The following is a 16,797-nucleotide window of genomic DNA, read 5'->3' on the forward strand; positions in this document are numbered from 1 at the left end:
CGATACACTCCAGCTCTCCTTTGGCAGTATTGTTAGTGTTCATATGGATGAACAGCAAGGGATAATAGTCTAAGATGAGCCAAATGAGCCTCAGTGGTCTCTCCTCAACTTCACAGATCAAAGTCCCCAGGAAACATCACTAGAGAGCAGGTCAGATCAGCAGAGAGAGACCTTTGTCTTCAAATGCCATTACCTACTGCTTTTGACTGCCTGCATGTGGGTCAGGCTTGGCTGGCTCTGATGGCTCCCCAGGACACTGAACTTCTGCAGTCACAGACCTATAGGTGGGAAAAGAGCAGTCTTCCTGGTGCCAGAAGTCAAAAGCTCCCGTTTCACCATCCTGACAGTCTGCATTTGCCACCTGATGGTGTACAGACTCTGGCTGCCCATCATATGTGGCTGAGGGTTCAGCTGGTTGGCTCTGCAGGGTCTCTGTGAAGACTCTGTCTCTTTTTTCATCTTCCCCAATGCTTTGCAGATGGAATGTTATTCCCCCTCTGAGGAAAGATTCATGAGATGATGTTCCAAAGGGAGGTGCCTGTAATAATGTCTTTCCAGATTCCTGCCTGTCAGGAAAAACTACTTAAGGAACTTGAAATTTTATATTAAATGAGAAAATTCTGCTGCAGTTTTAGTTCAGTTTGGGTGTGGGTTTTGTTTTGTTTTTTAATAATCTGTCCTTGTCTATGCTAACCATTTATCTACACCTGGCTTTAATGTGACTCCAGCCTTCCTTTGGCACAATTGATTATAATAGCAAGCCAAAAGAAACAGATAGTATTGCATAAGGAAAATGAGCAATAGTCGGATGCAAAAAGAAATATTCAGACCAAAAGCCTTCATTGAAAAACACTAAGGAAGTATCTCCAGTAACTCTAGAAATCTATTTACCTACAGAAAAGATGACATGCAATAGTGAAGCAAGCCATCCAACCCTGCTCTGCCAACTTGCTTAACCTCTGTGCCCATTTCAGTGCTGACCTTATCTGCTGGTGCTGTAAATAAGCCTACTATTTAATATAAATACTGGTTTATTTTTGTTATAGGATAAAAGCTGGAAAGAAGACTACCAATTAATTTTGCACAAAAGCTAAGGAAAGCTTCTAAAGCTATTCATTTCACAACAAAGAAGCCTCTTTAAGTAGAACTGTGCAGAACATAGAAAATCAATTTTGTGAAAGGATTTTTAGCATTCCAAAATTAGAGTGCAGCCTAAATCTTTTGAAATTCTCTAAAATTCTCCAAATGCTTCTAATTTCTCTGAAGTCCTCTAAAAAGAACATTGTAATGTTTTCTTGTTTTCCTTTGTTTTGAATTTGTCAATATACTTCACCTTGACAGAAATTTTACAGTTTTATGTCAACGTTTAATTTTGTATTATAACATAAAAGATATAAAGTAAGAAAAGACAAAATGAAGGCCAAAGACCTCTACCGTATTCTGTCAAAAAAAACATCATTTTGCAATTCTTGAAAGAATATTACTGTTTTTTTTCAAAACAGCTGCCTCAACATTTTGCAATATTCTGTAGATAAATCTTTATCTCTTCTACACTTAAACTGTCTTTTCTGTTTAGACTGCAAGGTCTTCAGAGAAGAACCTGTCTCTTCTTATATCTCTATAGGGCAGTTAGCACAGTAGACCCCAAATTTAATTGTTGCCATGTATTACAAATAATACTAAGTTTGCTTATGTTTCCAGTCAACTGCATACTCCTTGGAGACCTCAGTGGTTCCTACAATTAGTATAAGGAGCAAGAGTTCTGGTAGGCAAGATTTTATAATCCCCAACACTTTATCACACTTTTCACATAACTGTATCTGAAAAACCTGCTCTATGAGTGTGTCCATAGTATTATCATTCCTTTCCCATAACAATGCTTTTTTTTAATTGTAATCAGGGCAATAAGCATGACAGCAAGACAGATACCAGTGTCATCTGTAAATTGAAATCTCAAACCACAAACCTGGCAGTCTGAGAGAATCAAAAGCAATAGGACCTATATTTCAAATGGTTGGATACTGTTGGTGTTCAGTAAAGAGCTGCCTCAATATTATGCAGATATTATTAAAGAGATTTATAAAAGATGGGGTTTTTTTTTAAATATCTCACCATGATTCAAAAGCCTGGAGAAAGTACTAAAATGAACATATATTTGGTTTTATTTTGGAATGAATTTTAGTTTTTCATGATGAATTACTTAATTTGTCCAAGAAGTAGCAGCTGTGTTCCAAGAAATACATGTTTGAAAATAATCCAGTTCAAGGAAGCATAAGACTGCAGCTTGAAACAACCTTAATTCTTCACAGAAAAGATAGCAAAGATGATTTTTTTCTCCCCCCCCTGGCTAAATACTTCAGCTCTCCCTATAATTAAAACCTTTTCTTCTCCAAAACAAATGAACTATTTTTTAAACATTCTGAAGGACGAAGAGAAGGAAGGAAATGTATGTGCTTTGGAAGATATGGACTGCATATGAAGAAGGAGAGAAGCTCAACACAATATTGGACAGGCTATTTGAACTGGTAGATTGTAGTCTATCTGCTTTGTAAACCTCAGGAGAAGCAACATTATTCTTATGTGGTAGGATTGTGGGTTTGGTTGTTTTTTTTGGTTGGTTTTTGGTTTTTTTTGGTTTTTGTTTTTTTTTTTTTTTTTTTGGTTGGCTTTCTCTTTTGAAGTGAGGAATGCTGCAGGGACAGCACCTCTAAACCCTAGCCTTTGCAAGGAGGATACAACAGGGCTGAATATCTGTGCAGGTGAAGATGGAATTGGTGGGGAACAGAGTACCTCTGATCGTTCATTAACATATAATTTCTGAGGAACCTTATGCAAATGTTACAATACAACAGATTTTACATATATGTTACTTATGTTTATATATATAGCCATGTATGTTTGTAGCCACATTATGTATATTTTATATTTGTTGTTAATACAAGTAATGTCAACCTATCATAGGAGCAGGAAACCACAGACACTTCCCTCACAAGCCCTGAGAGTCTCTTGGTGCCCAGATAAAGAGGATTAAATTGCAGAGCCAAAATTGATAGTAAAGATTGAATATCATCCTGCAAATCACGGATTAATTCTAAAATTTTACTAGGCAGGAGATAACAAGCTTTCCTTGTCTCTGCTGAGAGCTAAAAGGACTCACATTTCCTATGATCAAGAAGGGGCTTAATCTAAATATGACCTTGACAGCAAGTATATTTTTCAGAAACCAAACAGCCAGACTCTAGCAGCTGTCTCTAAATCCCAACACTTGAAGGACATTCCCTTCATCTTGTCAGTTTTTCTTTTGGGTGAAATTTTGGTTCATTACTGTTTTAAAAGTGTTCATATCGCTACCTTTCAAATGCATGTCTCTTGGAACTCATTGTAAGCTTTCGAGAAAAATTTCTCAAAAATCTACCTGTAAGTTATTTTTGATTTTTCATCATTTCAGCATGGTTTACAAGTACTCCTGCAACATGGATGTTCCAATTTCTATCTTGTGGTACCTATTATTATCTTTCTATAGCACTATAAATGCATAGGACATAATTCTTATGTTTACTTTTAAACGTAACCTCTCTCACCCCAAAAGCTACCTTACTTGTTCTTGGTCATGCTGGTAACTCCTGCAGTTTGAAAACTGAGTAAGGTAAATAAAGATATAAAGTATCATAGAAGGGTAGTTCAGGGAAGAGAAAGAGTGAAACTGAAAAGTTCTTGGAAAACACATTGAAGTAAAAAAACAGTGTTAAGCTGTTACAAGAGAAAATTTAAGAAGCTATGAATCAGAACAGAAAACATTGCCTTAGAAGAAAAGAGAGGCTGTGAAGTGACATCCATTTTAATAAAGAAAGTCCAAAGCTGCCAAGGCAGATTGGAATTCCACCAAGAATGAGGGTTTTTTTTTGTCACTAGCTTTGAAGGGAATTACATTATGTCCTGTACATGGTGGACATAAGTAGAATTATATTAGATCAAGCCTTCTGCTCCTCCTCTTATTACAATGCCATCACAATGTTTAAGGTGTCTGAGAATGCAAAACCACGTGGAACTTCAATAAGTTGATTTGCCAGGTGCTGCTTTAGCAGGAGTCATATAACACTTTTAGTTTTTGAACAGGGACAATTATATTGACGGTACCTGATTGGCTGTACCTTCAGTTTTGAAGTAGAAGATGAACAGTTTAGATGCTGCTCTCTGAAGAAATTAGCCACATCCCACCTGTTATTTTTATTAAATCAGTGACACCTCCACAGGGGTGGGAGAAGTGGGGAGTATTGTTCACAGAAGGAATGACAGCTTGGTGTATCTATTCATGCTATTGAATAAACTTCCTGACAACCACACAGGGAAGTTAATTACTAGGAGGCAAATTAACAATCTTGCAAGATAATAAAGAAAATAATAATTATATTTAGAACTCAGGGGGCTAAGTTTTCTTGGCCTTGAGCTTGAAGCTATAAGCACCTTTTTAAAGATAACCACCACTCCACTGCTCAGGGGCAAATAGTTTGAACCATATTGATTGAAGTCTTTATTCTCAGTGATTAAAAAGCAACTTCAACTGCCAGTCATTCTGTTCAGACATTTCACAAGGAGTCTTTCAATTAAGATTTCAGATGAGACTCACTTTGCATTGCAATTAGTCTATTCTGGTCAACAGAGAGACAGGCTATGCTACCTGAATGACCTGTGGAATCATGCCTTGGGTGTACCATGGACAATGAGCCTGCAAGGGCTTTTTGATGGGTACTTTCTCTCATCCTTTTGAATCAATGCAGACAAAGCTTATTAGAGAGAAAGGTTATATTTGTTGATTTTATAAATTAAAGAAATCCTCCAGTATTCAGTTTTAGTTACAGATCTCATTTTTGAAGCTTATGCTACTTGCATTTTAATTGAAACACAGTAACTGGAAAAGCAGTAATATGTCACTGGACTGCAATAAGACAAAACTTCTGTTGGAAGCTGTCTTCACTGCAGATGACAGTGTGGGACTCTAAATTTACAGTCTCTCTGTGATGCCAAATCAAACCTACTCATCCTGAAATATTATTTAAGACTTGGAATCAAAACATAGAGTCTGAAAGTCAGACTGGGAACTTTTCTTCCATTATAATTGCAAGGTATCTTCCAATCAGTGTACATTTAGCAACATCTGTGTTTAAAATGACATTTCCAAATTAAACCTGCAATTATCTTCCACCCTTTTACTCAATTTAGTAATTTGGAATAGGTGTAAATGAGACATTTGGTACATTAGTTATGTTTTAAAATGTCTATCTTAGAATGCAGTTTCTCTCTTTTTTCTTTCCTTCTGTGCTAGAAGGAACATAGGGAACCCTATAAACACCAAGATAATTTTAACCTAGTGATTAAAAAGCAGTCTGAAAATTGTTTAAAGACATCACTGTAGTTTACACAAGAGTTATTGAGGGCATTTCTTAGATGGGTTAGGGTTGTTATTACTGCTGTTAATAAGGGAGAAGGACAGAACCCAGGTTGATGTCTACAGGATGTAGTCAATATGCAGGCTTGGCAGATGGGAAAAATTACCTTTTTAATTGTCAGCTAGGTGACCTTGATTTGAAGGTAGTGAGAGGCAATAGAAAGGAAACCCATGGTGCCCACTTGTGCTAAAGCAGTTTTTAGAAAGAATTTGCACCAGAGGAATAGCAGAAATCTGACTTACTGAAATGGCATACAAAGTTATATTAGATTTTTCTGACTAAATAGACAAATTGTTAAGATTAAACATCACAGACTAAATACAGACTTGATGTAGTTTTGCTGGAGTCATCCTTCAGAAAGAACCTGACACACTATAATCACAACAATATTTTAAAATGCTTGTCTGACAGAGGGGAAGAGAAAGAATGAACCACATGAGGGACACTGGTTGCATTCCTTAATGCACTCTAGCAGATATTAATATAATTCATAATTAAGATGATTCCAGAACTGCATCTGACAACAGTGTATGAAATGATGAAAAAGCTAGTACTTATCTAATAATGCAAACTTCTTTCCCCCAGGTTTCCTGTGCCTTTATGATGTGATTCACATTTGATCTTCAAGATTTGGATTTGTCATTCGCTCTCATTATAACACATTCTGTCAACCAGACGTCTAAGATTTCTGTCTTCAGCACTGGACAATCTATTTAAATTTATTTAAATTATTGGGTTGTTTGTTTTTTTTTTTGTTTGTTTGTTTTTTTAATTTTAACTTTAATCTATTTAAAACTAAGTTAAAGATTTAACTTTACATTTTGTTTAACTTACAATGTGCTGTGTCTGCTTTATTTATGCATACATTTTTTATCAAATTAAATAAGTGATTACTCTGGTTACATCTCTGTTTTTTAACTGTTACTCAAACTGACTGAAAGAAAACACCTCAACAGATGTATTACTATGTGTACATCATGTAAGAATCTCTACATTCAAGAATAATGACTGTAAAGTTCTCTTTCCTTAGAAATATTAAATTTGTGTAGATTTTGAGATCGAATATAATCACTTGCTATGGATATATGTATTGACTGACTGTGTGACTGCCATACCCAATCTCTGACTTTGGAACAATCTTAGAATTACTCCTTTACAGCTTCTTTATAGCCTCAATAATCATAAAGGCAAAGCTGCCCATCTGTAGCAAATTCATAAGGCTAGCAGAGGGTGTAAATAATTCTCCCCTGAGCATCTGCACTTCCATGTCAGTGCCAACTGTAATTTCTAGTCTTGATTTTACTGTATTTTATCATGGTTTGCTACCTGGGTATTGTAAACCACCTTCACTGTGAGGACAGGGATTTTCATCCTTCACAAGAAATAGCAGAACAGTTTTGAAGCCTGGAGTCAGCACACAGTGTTATTTTATAAAGACATATAATATGACCATAAATCGTTAGTCAATCTTTTGAGAAGTCATGACTCAGATGACTCAGGTGACTATACAGCAAGACCACCACCAATCCCAAATGCAAAGTGTGAATTGAAACATTTCTTGTCTTTTAGTAGTATTCAATAATAAAAATATTGTCCAAGTTTGCATATGAGTTTCAATTGATTAAGGTCTAAGTTAACTTCAAGAATGAGAGAACACTAATTCTTCACTTTTTCCAAGACCAGCATTGGGCTTCTGTTGTGCTTAGTTTTAATAAAACAGATTTGCAGATTTGGGAAGTAGATTTGTTTAGTAGAAGGAAACTTTTTTGTTTCAAAGTTGGCATTTTGCAGTATACTCATATTTCACATGGGAAAATATGAACTGAAGCAGAAGGGAGACAGTTCTAAAAGTGTATCATCAAAATATGGTGGTTTTCCATATTTTGTGGCTTTGAAGATGGAGATATAAATTCATGACACTATTAAATGGATAATTCTTGAAATCTCACTGAAGATTATGGAATGGTGGAGATTATCTCTCCTATTACTTTCTGTAGATTTTACATAAAAGTAATTATATAAGATGCAAATGCTAACCCCCCCAAAAAAGAATGGGATGCCTGAACATCCTCATCTTTATTATTACTGATATTTATTTCAGTAATAAGTTTATCATATCCTCTATTAGAAGCTGCTTTCTACAACCCTTTAAATTCAATTCTTTTATATAAGGGATTTGGGGAACATTATTAATTCAATCATTAGAACGAAATGGAAAAATATAATTGAACTGAGGAAGCAGGATTCTAAAGTCTCAAAAGCAATCTATGCTGATGCAAACAAGAAAACTTTGGTAACTTTCTGTGTAGTGCTATACATTAACTGAGGATTCAGATCTAATTTTTAGGTGAGCCTTTCAAAACTGGGGATTTTTTCAGGTGATTTTAAGTCAGTACATGTAAAGGGTAAGCAATGCTCAATAGCAAGACATCCTGAAGTTATTAGGGCATTATGAAATGCATTAGACATGAAGTCCAAATCCACTGAATCCAGGGATTTAAGAAGAAATTGCTTGCAACAGCAATTCACTTCAGCTCATACTTTGCAATCAAATGATGCAGGATAGATGCACAAGGAAAAATAGTTTCAGCAAATATTAATGTAAAAGTTAATATCAATTTACTTTGGCTGTACTTATACCACTTGCACTTTCTGTGATACTGAAATTTACCTTTTGAAATATCTCTATAAAACAGATACAGGTGACTGGGAAAAAAAAAAAAAAAAAAAAAAAAAAAAAAAAAAAAAAAACTACATTTTGAGGAGAGAAGTTTGTGTTTTGAAGCTGTAGACGGATACATTTCAAAATATTTACAGGATGACTTCTGATGTTTAATTATGCCTGTGAAGTTTCATGTCTGTTAGCATAAACAGTTTTGGAGTTCAGTGGGCCAAGTTCTTCAAGGTCCTAGATGGCTCTGGTTGTGTTCTATTCAAGCTGATGCTGAACATTTAAGCACACAAGTCAAATATATGAATTTAGTGGACTACAGATGGTTAAAACAAGCATGTATTTCAGCACTTCACTAAGTCACCTTTAAGCCCAAAGCTAGCAGTAAAATTTCTGTCCAATTTTTTGCAGGTGTGTTATTTCTTTCCATAGTATTTTTTATTTAAACTAAATGTTTGAAAGAATAATTTTTCAATTTCAAAGCTACTTTGAAAATATACCTCATAATATTTGTTGTAAACCTTCTAATCCCATGACTTCCAAGGAAATATTCCAAAAGAGATATCATTACCTTCAAGGGGAAAAAAAATACCAACTGCTCATCACTTGAGAAATATGCAAAGACAAGACAGTGAGCTGCCATTGCATGTCAGCAATGTGAAAATAAATGCTTGGATGGAAGATTTTATTTTCATGTTTCCAGGATATCTCATAAATAGTAGCAATAAAAAGAGAATTATGAGAATGCACTTTGGCCATATTCTATTGTTTGAACAACCCTACCATTCATGTCCTTATTTATTTTTATATACTTTTTCATTAAAAAAAAAATGAAAGTAAGTTGCAACATGAACTGCTACTTTTTTTTTTTTTTTTTTAAATATCACTGAGCAGACCACCTTAAAAGAAAATTGCTGTCATTTAAATTGTTTAAATGAAGTGACCAGATTTCCAAAGACACTCAGCAGTCAACAACACCAGGATTATGGTACAGACAACGCATGATCATACTGTTATCCTTGCTGTGAGAATCCAGAGCCTGTGGATATTTTTACGTGTTTTAAGGGTCATAATTTCTGTAAAACTCTAAATTGCCAGTCAATCATTGAAAGTTGCATGTTAGAATTTGCTTCTTTGTACATGAAGTCTTGTCAAGAGAGTCCCAAAAACTTCCAAAATTTGTGATGTGTAACAAGACAACATATTCACTAACACCATTGTCAACACTGCTGTAACAATAACCTGTGGAAGTCTGACATACTTCAAAATCTGAGAACTTTTTCAAGGAATCTTTTGATGCTCTTTACTGTGTGAAACTTATTAGCATTTGAGAGCTTAGATCAAAGGTTTTTCTTGAAATGGAAAGATAAAGTTTACTGAGAGGATGAGGTAGGAGTAGGAGCTGGGCAAGTACATGCTCCTAATATTAGGGGCAGAAGGAGTACAGGAAAATTGGCAGTATTAAAAGTACAAACACATTGAAAAGTGGGGCAGGCTACAGGCACACTACTGATTATTAAAGTGGTACTTTAACTAATGTAGGTGGACTCCATATTCTGGAATCTAAGTGAAACATAGTGGCTTGTGATAACAGCAGGTCAGCTAAATTATCTAGTTGTCCTTTTAGGCAACAGATTCTCATGAAAGTTTAGTTTCATGCACATTAAGAAAGGGCAAACGGAACACTGATTGATTCTATTAGAGGTGATATTTTTTAGGCCACTTATTAGATGATAAGAACACTGCTTCTTGGAATTATGTTCTCAGAGAGAACCTTGCTTACACATTAATTCAGTCAAAGGCCTCAAGAAACTAATGAAATTTGTTAATAAATGTTGAACAGCTTTAGCATGGATTTTTGATAAGGGAAACAGCTGCTCATTTGCAAGGGTAGTAGCTGAGTCTGGAGGACACAAGATATGATAAAGAATAAACAGATGGTTCAGAGTAAACAATTTAAAGCAGCTCTTGTAATTTCTTTGAGAACTTAGTACATATGCTGATATTAAGATGTTATATGAAGCTTGTTGAGCTAATAGTGATCAAGTACATATTGCTGGAGGGCAGCTAGACAGATGAAGAAGAGAGACAGATTTACTGAGAGATAAATAACATACTGGTCCATGTCCTCAAAAATTAAATTCAAGTCGCTAAAAGGTGCCAGAAGAGCCTGAGTGAAATGAAATCTCCACATAACGATGAATGACACACTCTGAACTGGAATATGTTTTATAGCTGCTCAGAAGGGAATTGTAACTACCAGAAAATTGCAGATTTGGTAACTACCAAATTGCAGATGAGAGTCTTCCTGTGTGAAAAACAGGAAAATTCTTTGATGACAGAATAACAGAATGGTTGAGGTGGGAAAGGACCTCTGGTCCAAACCTCTGCTCAAGCAGGGCCACCTAGACCCAGATGTTTTTTTAATATCTCCAAGGAGGGAGACTCCACAACCTTTCTGGGCAATCTGTGCCAGAGCTTAGTCACCCTTACAGCGAAAAAGTGTTTCCTGATGTTCAGTGGGAACCTCCCACATTTCAGTTTGTGCCCATTGCTTCTGGTCCTGTCACTGGGAAACATCAAAAAGAGCCTGGCTCCATCTTCTTCACACCCTCCCTTCAGATATTTATCTACATCTGTAAGATGCCCCTGAGCCTTCTTTTCTTGAGGCTGAAGAGTTCCAGCTCTCTTGGCCTTTCCTCATAAGAGACGTGCTCGAGACTCTTCATCTTTGAGGGCCCTCTCCAGTATGTCCATGTCTCTCTTGTACTGGGGAGCCCACACTGGACACAGCTCTTCAGGTGTGACCTCACCAGTGCTGAGTAGAGCACAAGAATTGCCTGCCTTGCCCTGCTGGCAACAGTCCTCCTAATGCAGCCCAGGATACCATCGGCCTTCCTTGCTGCAAGGCCACATTGCTGGCTCACAGTCAACCTCGTATCCACCACATATTTTTCTTTGCTGGCTTATGATTTTAAAGGTAAAACAATAATGTAAACTACCTAATTTGGAAGAGAGCAGTAGGCTATGGAAAAAAAAAAGTCCTGGTTTATTGATATTTTTTTTGTTTGTTTAGTTTTTGGGTTATTTTTCTTTTTTTTTTCTGAAAATTCAGATGGAGAGTTTCAAAGATACAAACTAAATTTAACTACCCATTGATTTCAAATCAGATTTAGGCATTGAAGAATTGCCATTTTTTTCTTTTAAAAAAATCTGTTCTCAGTTGTTTTATCTTGAACAAACAGAAGGAGAGATAACACTGACAGTAAACAAACCATCTTAAATAGAATATTTACTTCTTCCTCTTTAGGCTAAATTCTGTCCACAGATAATGTGCATGACCTCAAGTGAGTCCATTAATTTTTACAGGTCTGTACTAGGGGACAAAATTTATTTCTGGATTCAGAGGACTATTTTGTTACATGTAAGGTAAGGAAGGGTTTTGATGGTAGAAAAGTTAGATAAATAATAACTTTGTTTTAACTTTACTTGAATCTGGAGTTCATAGTGTCAGAGAATGGAATTCATTCATTCATTCCTCTGCAGTTAGTAGTAGTATATATGGGCCAGTAGTTAGTACTCTGGTTTACCCTGACCCTTGTCTACTTAAACTCTAAATTACTAAATAATCTGGCCTTCTTTCACCCTACTCTTTTCTAGCTAATCTATTTTTATTATAAATTGATTACAATAAAAGAACATCCTCTTCTCTCAAAAGATGACTTCTACAGATTTAGATAAAGACTAAATTATATATATTCCACATCAAAGGTATAAAATACCTATTTAAAACATTAGTTTTGCTTAACAAAGGGCACTTCTGTTCTCAGAACATGCTACTGATATGAATCAGATCATGCTGATATTTGTTGACAGTGTTTTTCACATTGCATAAGCTCTACATTTTTCAGAATATATTTCTAATTACTTACAGACCACATGTCACAGTACTGGAAGAGCTGTTCAGATGGTAATATGTGATTTATATAGAAAGGTTGAATGGGCAATGACTAAACTGTCTATCCAAAGTTCACATGATAACTTTTTTCAAAGAAGTACAAACCCATCCACATACAAGAGTCAATATCTCATCTTTCCATGAACATTTTTATGCAAAGGATTTTGTAAGTTAAAAGCACAGATTTTCTAAGATACTTATGAGATGTGGAAGTCATGCTTTCAAGGGCTAAAGAGTGGGTGTGGCATATGTTTTAATGATGTTAATAATCTATATGTCACACTTTTTAGTAACCACACCTGCTAGCAATTACCTAATTGACAGACGTAGTGAAGTTGCCATTTTAGTGAGTCACACAGCATAGCTAAAGAGCCTTTTTTAAAAGCATAGAATATAACTCTTACCCGTTTTCCCCCTGGCATTCATGTCTCAGTCCTGAACATACGACTATATGTGTAGAACATAACTGTTCAAACTTGTAAGTAGTTTGATGCCCCCATACAGCCTGCTATAAGAATCGTCCACAGATTCAGGTATGTGTTATCTTTCAGATTAACTAACATTTCTGTTAAGTAGATGCCATCAAACAACATTCTTTAGGCATGGAATAGTATCACATCCCGTTCAAACAGGAGAAAATATGGTAAAGAAAACTGCGACCTTCTGTAGAGTCAACATGCTTGTCCTACTCTGCAAAGTAGTAAATGACAACATGACTCCATAAATGCTTAAAGGTGTCAAAATAGTCACTGGGGAAATTCATTTTAACATATAGAAAGCCAAAATATAAATTCATGCTTTTATAATCAGAGAAGTCTGTGATCATCCAAGAAGAAATATTGTAAGATCTGATGTCATCCTAAGGGTGAGACCAGGGCTTGGAAAAGGGCCCGAGATCTTCCAGACTCAGACTTAGGCATCAGGTCTCACTAAAAGTTACAACTGAAATTTTAACTGATATAGGGTCTTTTGAAATCCTCAACCTTGAATTGAGAAATTAGTCTTTAACAATAAAAGAACAAATATAAGAAATTAATGTATATAATGTACTGTTCACAGCTAAGTATTGTACTGATATTTCTTCTCTCCCATACTCTTCCCAGGATCACTGAATAGTCTTCTTCCCTCTTTCTTTTACTGACTTGTTCTTTCTCCAACACAACTCAATAAAAACTGTGATTTTTTTTTCTTTTTTATCATTTTTCCTTGTCTCCCTCATTTTATTTTTTTTTTTCTTGGTGATTTTTCCCAGGTTTGCTGAGTTCTTCTTACTTTTCCCCACCATCTGGCTATACAGCTGTTACTGATATCAGAGTGAGTGAGTTGTGAAAATAGTTGTTCAGAAACGTGATTTTACCTGCAGTTCCCATTCTCTATGGAACTGGAAATTCTGATGATCAGGACAGGTGAAATGATGTATGAAACAAACTTTGATGATTTAAAGAAAACTAATGTGGCACAGATGTGCTGTAGAGACAAAATTGATAAGTCCATTTTAAACAGAAACCATATGAAGAAATAAGTTGCCAGCTACAATGGATGAGCTATTAACTACTTGGTAAATCAAGGGCCCATATGATCTCCATGTCAGCTTCATGATATTGCTGGAGGGACAGGATAAAGGGGAAGTACAGGAGAAACTTTGACCCAACACTAAAAAATGGATGTGAAATGAAGCAGCTGTTTCAGCTGCATTACAGAACAAAAATATGGCATACCCACATAAAGTGTATAATCTCACTTTGTTACTCATTTGTTCTGCTTTCTGCCTTATGAGGTACACTTCTTGCTAAAACAGGTACAAAGTCCTCACAGCCCTGGACTCCACAAAGCATAGCAGATGAATACTCAAACACAGCTGTATAAATCCTAATGTAATTATACAGACTGCTGACCATCATGAGGTGAGGACAACACTTCCTTTCAGAAAGCTATAATAATTAAAACTTGGATCCAGGATGCATTTACGTATGTTTAGCTTTAGATATATGAACGATTCTGGAGATTTCAGATGGAGTCTGTTTGTATAAATACTTCTTGTACAAAATAACATACAGTCAAACAGACAAAACATTTATAAAACATCTCACCAGATTCTTCAAATTCACTGTTATATGCATTCCAAGTCTCACTTATACGGAGAAGATTTTCTTCCATGGCTTGAATGTCCATATAGGGACAGTTGCACTCAGGGTATTTGGGACCACACTGACACCAGCAGTCATTATCCTTGCAGATGAACTCCCCCTCTGAATTGCAGGCAATATAGCTCAGAGCTGCCTGGACAAAATGTTCTTGCAGATACTCAGGCAGGATGACCTGAAGACCTGAAGGAAAGAGAGTATTATGTTATTAAACACAAAGGAATGCTTGAACCAAGCAGCTTCTCCAACCTGTTTCACAAACAAACAAACAAACAGATTATGAAAAAGCAAATTATATGGCTTTTTTTAGGACAATTTACACATCGGTCTAACATTTGCACTATGTCATATATTTCCTTTCTTAAGAATTAATTTCAGATGTATTCTTCACAATTCTCTCTCAGTTTGGAACATCCATTCCACTAATTGATAACCCGTGTCCTCAGACAGAGCATTTACTGGTGTGATTTCTTTCTAAGGGGACTGTCAAAAACAGAAAGAAAGGACTACATCAACTCCTTGTAAAGAATTGCTGAATGAAGAGCCTCAGCAGTGAAAGCTTTACAGTAGGGAAGCATGCAGCTGAATTATAATCTTGGTACTAGCAGTTAGTGCAAATTTCTGAGAGTACTGATGAAGGGAAAGCAGTCCTGAAAGACAGAGTAAAGAGGCAGCATAATCAGAAAAAGAGGCGTGAAGGTAAATATCTCCATTCTGCATTGCACTTGTTTTCCATATTGCCTTTGACACAACAAGATATAGCTTATCTAAATATTTCTAGTTATCTCTTCATGATTCTGTAGAGACAAACTAAGAAGAAGGGGAAAAATTGAGTTGGAGGAAATTTTAGAAAAAAAAATTTGGCTGATATTTAATTTCTTATTCATTGGTATTTAATTTCTAAAGGACAGTCAATTGGATGTGATGGATAGGGCTATAAAACCTTGAGAAAGAAAATGAATTCTTAAATATACTAAAGGTTAAGCATGGAGAAAGAGTGCATGGTCTAGCTCCTATGGTGCTTCAAAAAACTTCTGCTATGTTGCAGATCCCTTTGCAAAGTGTTTTCACACATTACCTTGCCATGCAGAGGCCTTGAAAAAGCATGACAAATGGATGGATCAGACCACAGAGCTAATGAATCAAAAATTCAGAATATTTGAGACCTGAAATTTAGACCTACTAATCTAAAAAATTTGACCACTCTTTACATGATCCCAGTGATGGGAATGAATATTTTATACAGAAGCATTTTAACTAACTAGCTGTCAGTCACTGTAGCTACAATAGTAATCAACCAATCAGAAAGACACTGCAAAGTACGTTACAAATTTTTATTTATTATTTGCTGGGGGCTTTTTTCTGTGGCAAAAGTAATCTCTCTAGAACCAGTGGAGTTTATTTGTCGGCCAAGTAATTTATCATCATATGGATTGGTTATTTGCGATGTAGGTTTATTCTACATAGGCACTTGGGCAATTTCATAGAGATTTATCCATTATTTTTAGGTACATAAAAAAAGATAGCTCTAACAGTAATTTCATAACCCTTCCAAGTCAAAAGTCATATCACAATTACTAAAACCAGGTCTGTCTGTGCTTTATTCTACCTCAGGACAAAAATCGTAAAACTGTTGCAACCTGATTAAACTTTTCAGTATACATATACTTGTGAAAAGCTTTGGAATTGCAAAAAGAAACAAAAAGCCAGATAGATCAGCAAATATGAGTCTTGTTCAATTCTTCCATGATAATTATGAAATAGTTTATGCAACTCTTTTAATTTGTTTCTCATAATGACAAACCAATGGCATGCATCGAACCACTGTCTGAGGGATGCAAAAAATATTTTCTGAATTTTAACTGACAAACATTGTGCATATTCTGGAAACCATTAAAACCCACAAAATAGTTATGTAAAAATTTCATCACATCCCAGCAAAATTATTTTTTAAAAAATATACTGTCTCTGAAATCATTGTATGATTTTATGGCTTTTAAGCTCTTCTGGGGAGAGAGAAAGGAAAAGAAAAAAAACCAACCAACCAAACAAACAAAAAACAAAACAAAACAAAAAAAAAACCCCACACCAAACACATGTATGTTTCAAACAGAAAGATTTTATTCCCTGACAGCCATTCTTAATAGTCAGCAACAACTTCACATTATATGTCCAACTGATTTATGAACCAATATGACAAATTTAAAAACTGTAATTAATTGTATAGCTACCTGTAACTGCAAATTAAGAACTGGAATCTTCTCTCATTGTCTATACACAGAGGTATACACAAGTACATAAATTAAAGAGAATGTAGTCTGTTTTCATAGTAGTAAGTTGTTGATTCTACATTTGTGTAACTGAAAAAAAGCATTTATTAATGGCCTAATACCCTAGAGGGTGAGTTTTCAGAAATGTTAATGTACCTAATATGCAGGTTGGGAAATGCATCTACTGGAATTAACAAAAAATGAATTAGAAAGATGCCCCTTTTCCTTTTCCTTTTCCTTTTCCTTTTCCTTTTCCTTTTCCTTTTCCTTTTCCTTTTCCTTTTCCTTTTCCTTTTCCTTTTCCTTT

At 35.4% G+C, this 16,797-nt stretch overlaps 1 protein-coding gene across 2 annotated transcripts in view; it reads right to left on the reverse strand.

Moving 5' to 3' along the window:
• Positions 1–16,797, reverse strand: part of BRINP3 (BMP/retinoic acid inducible neural specific 3) — a 243,663-nt gene that overhangs the window by 54,205 nt on the left and 172,661 nt on the right. For both annotated transcript variants that reach the window (XM_026854113.1, XM_026854115.1), the window contains exon 6: positions 14,167–14,403. In XM_026854113.1, the coding sequence (XP_026709914.1) occupies positions 14,167–14,403 (237 nt within the window). The remainder of the gene's footprint in view (positions 1–14,166; positions 14,404–16,797) is intronic.

This window comes from Athene cunicularia, assembly GCF_003259725.1.
Source record: "Athene cunicularia isolate RWA chromosome 8 unlocalized genomic scaffold, athCun1 chr8_part1, whole genome shotgun sequence".
Lineage (NCBI taxonomy): Eukaryota > Metazoa > Chordata > Aves > Strigiformes > Strigidae > Athene > Athene cunicularia.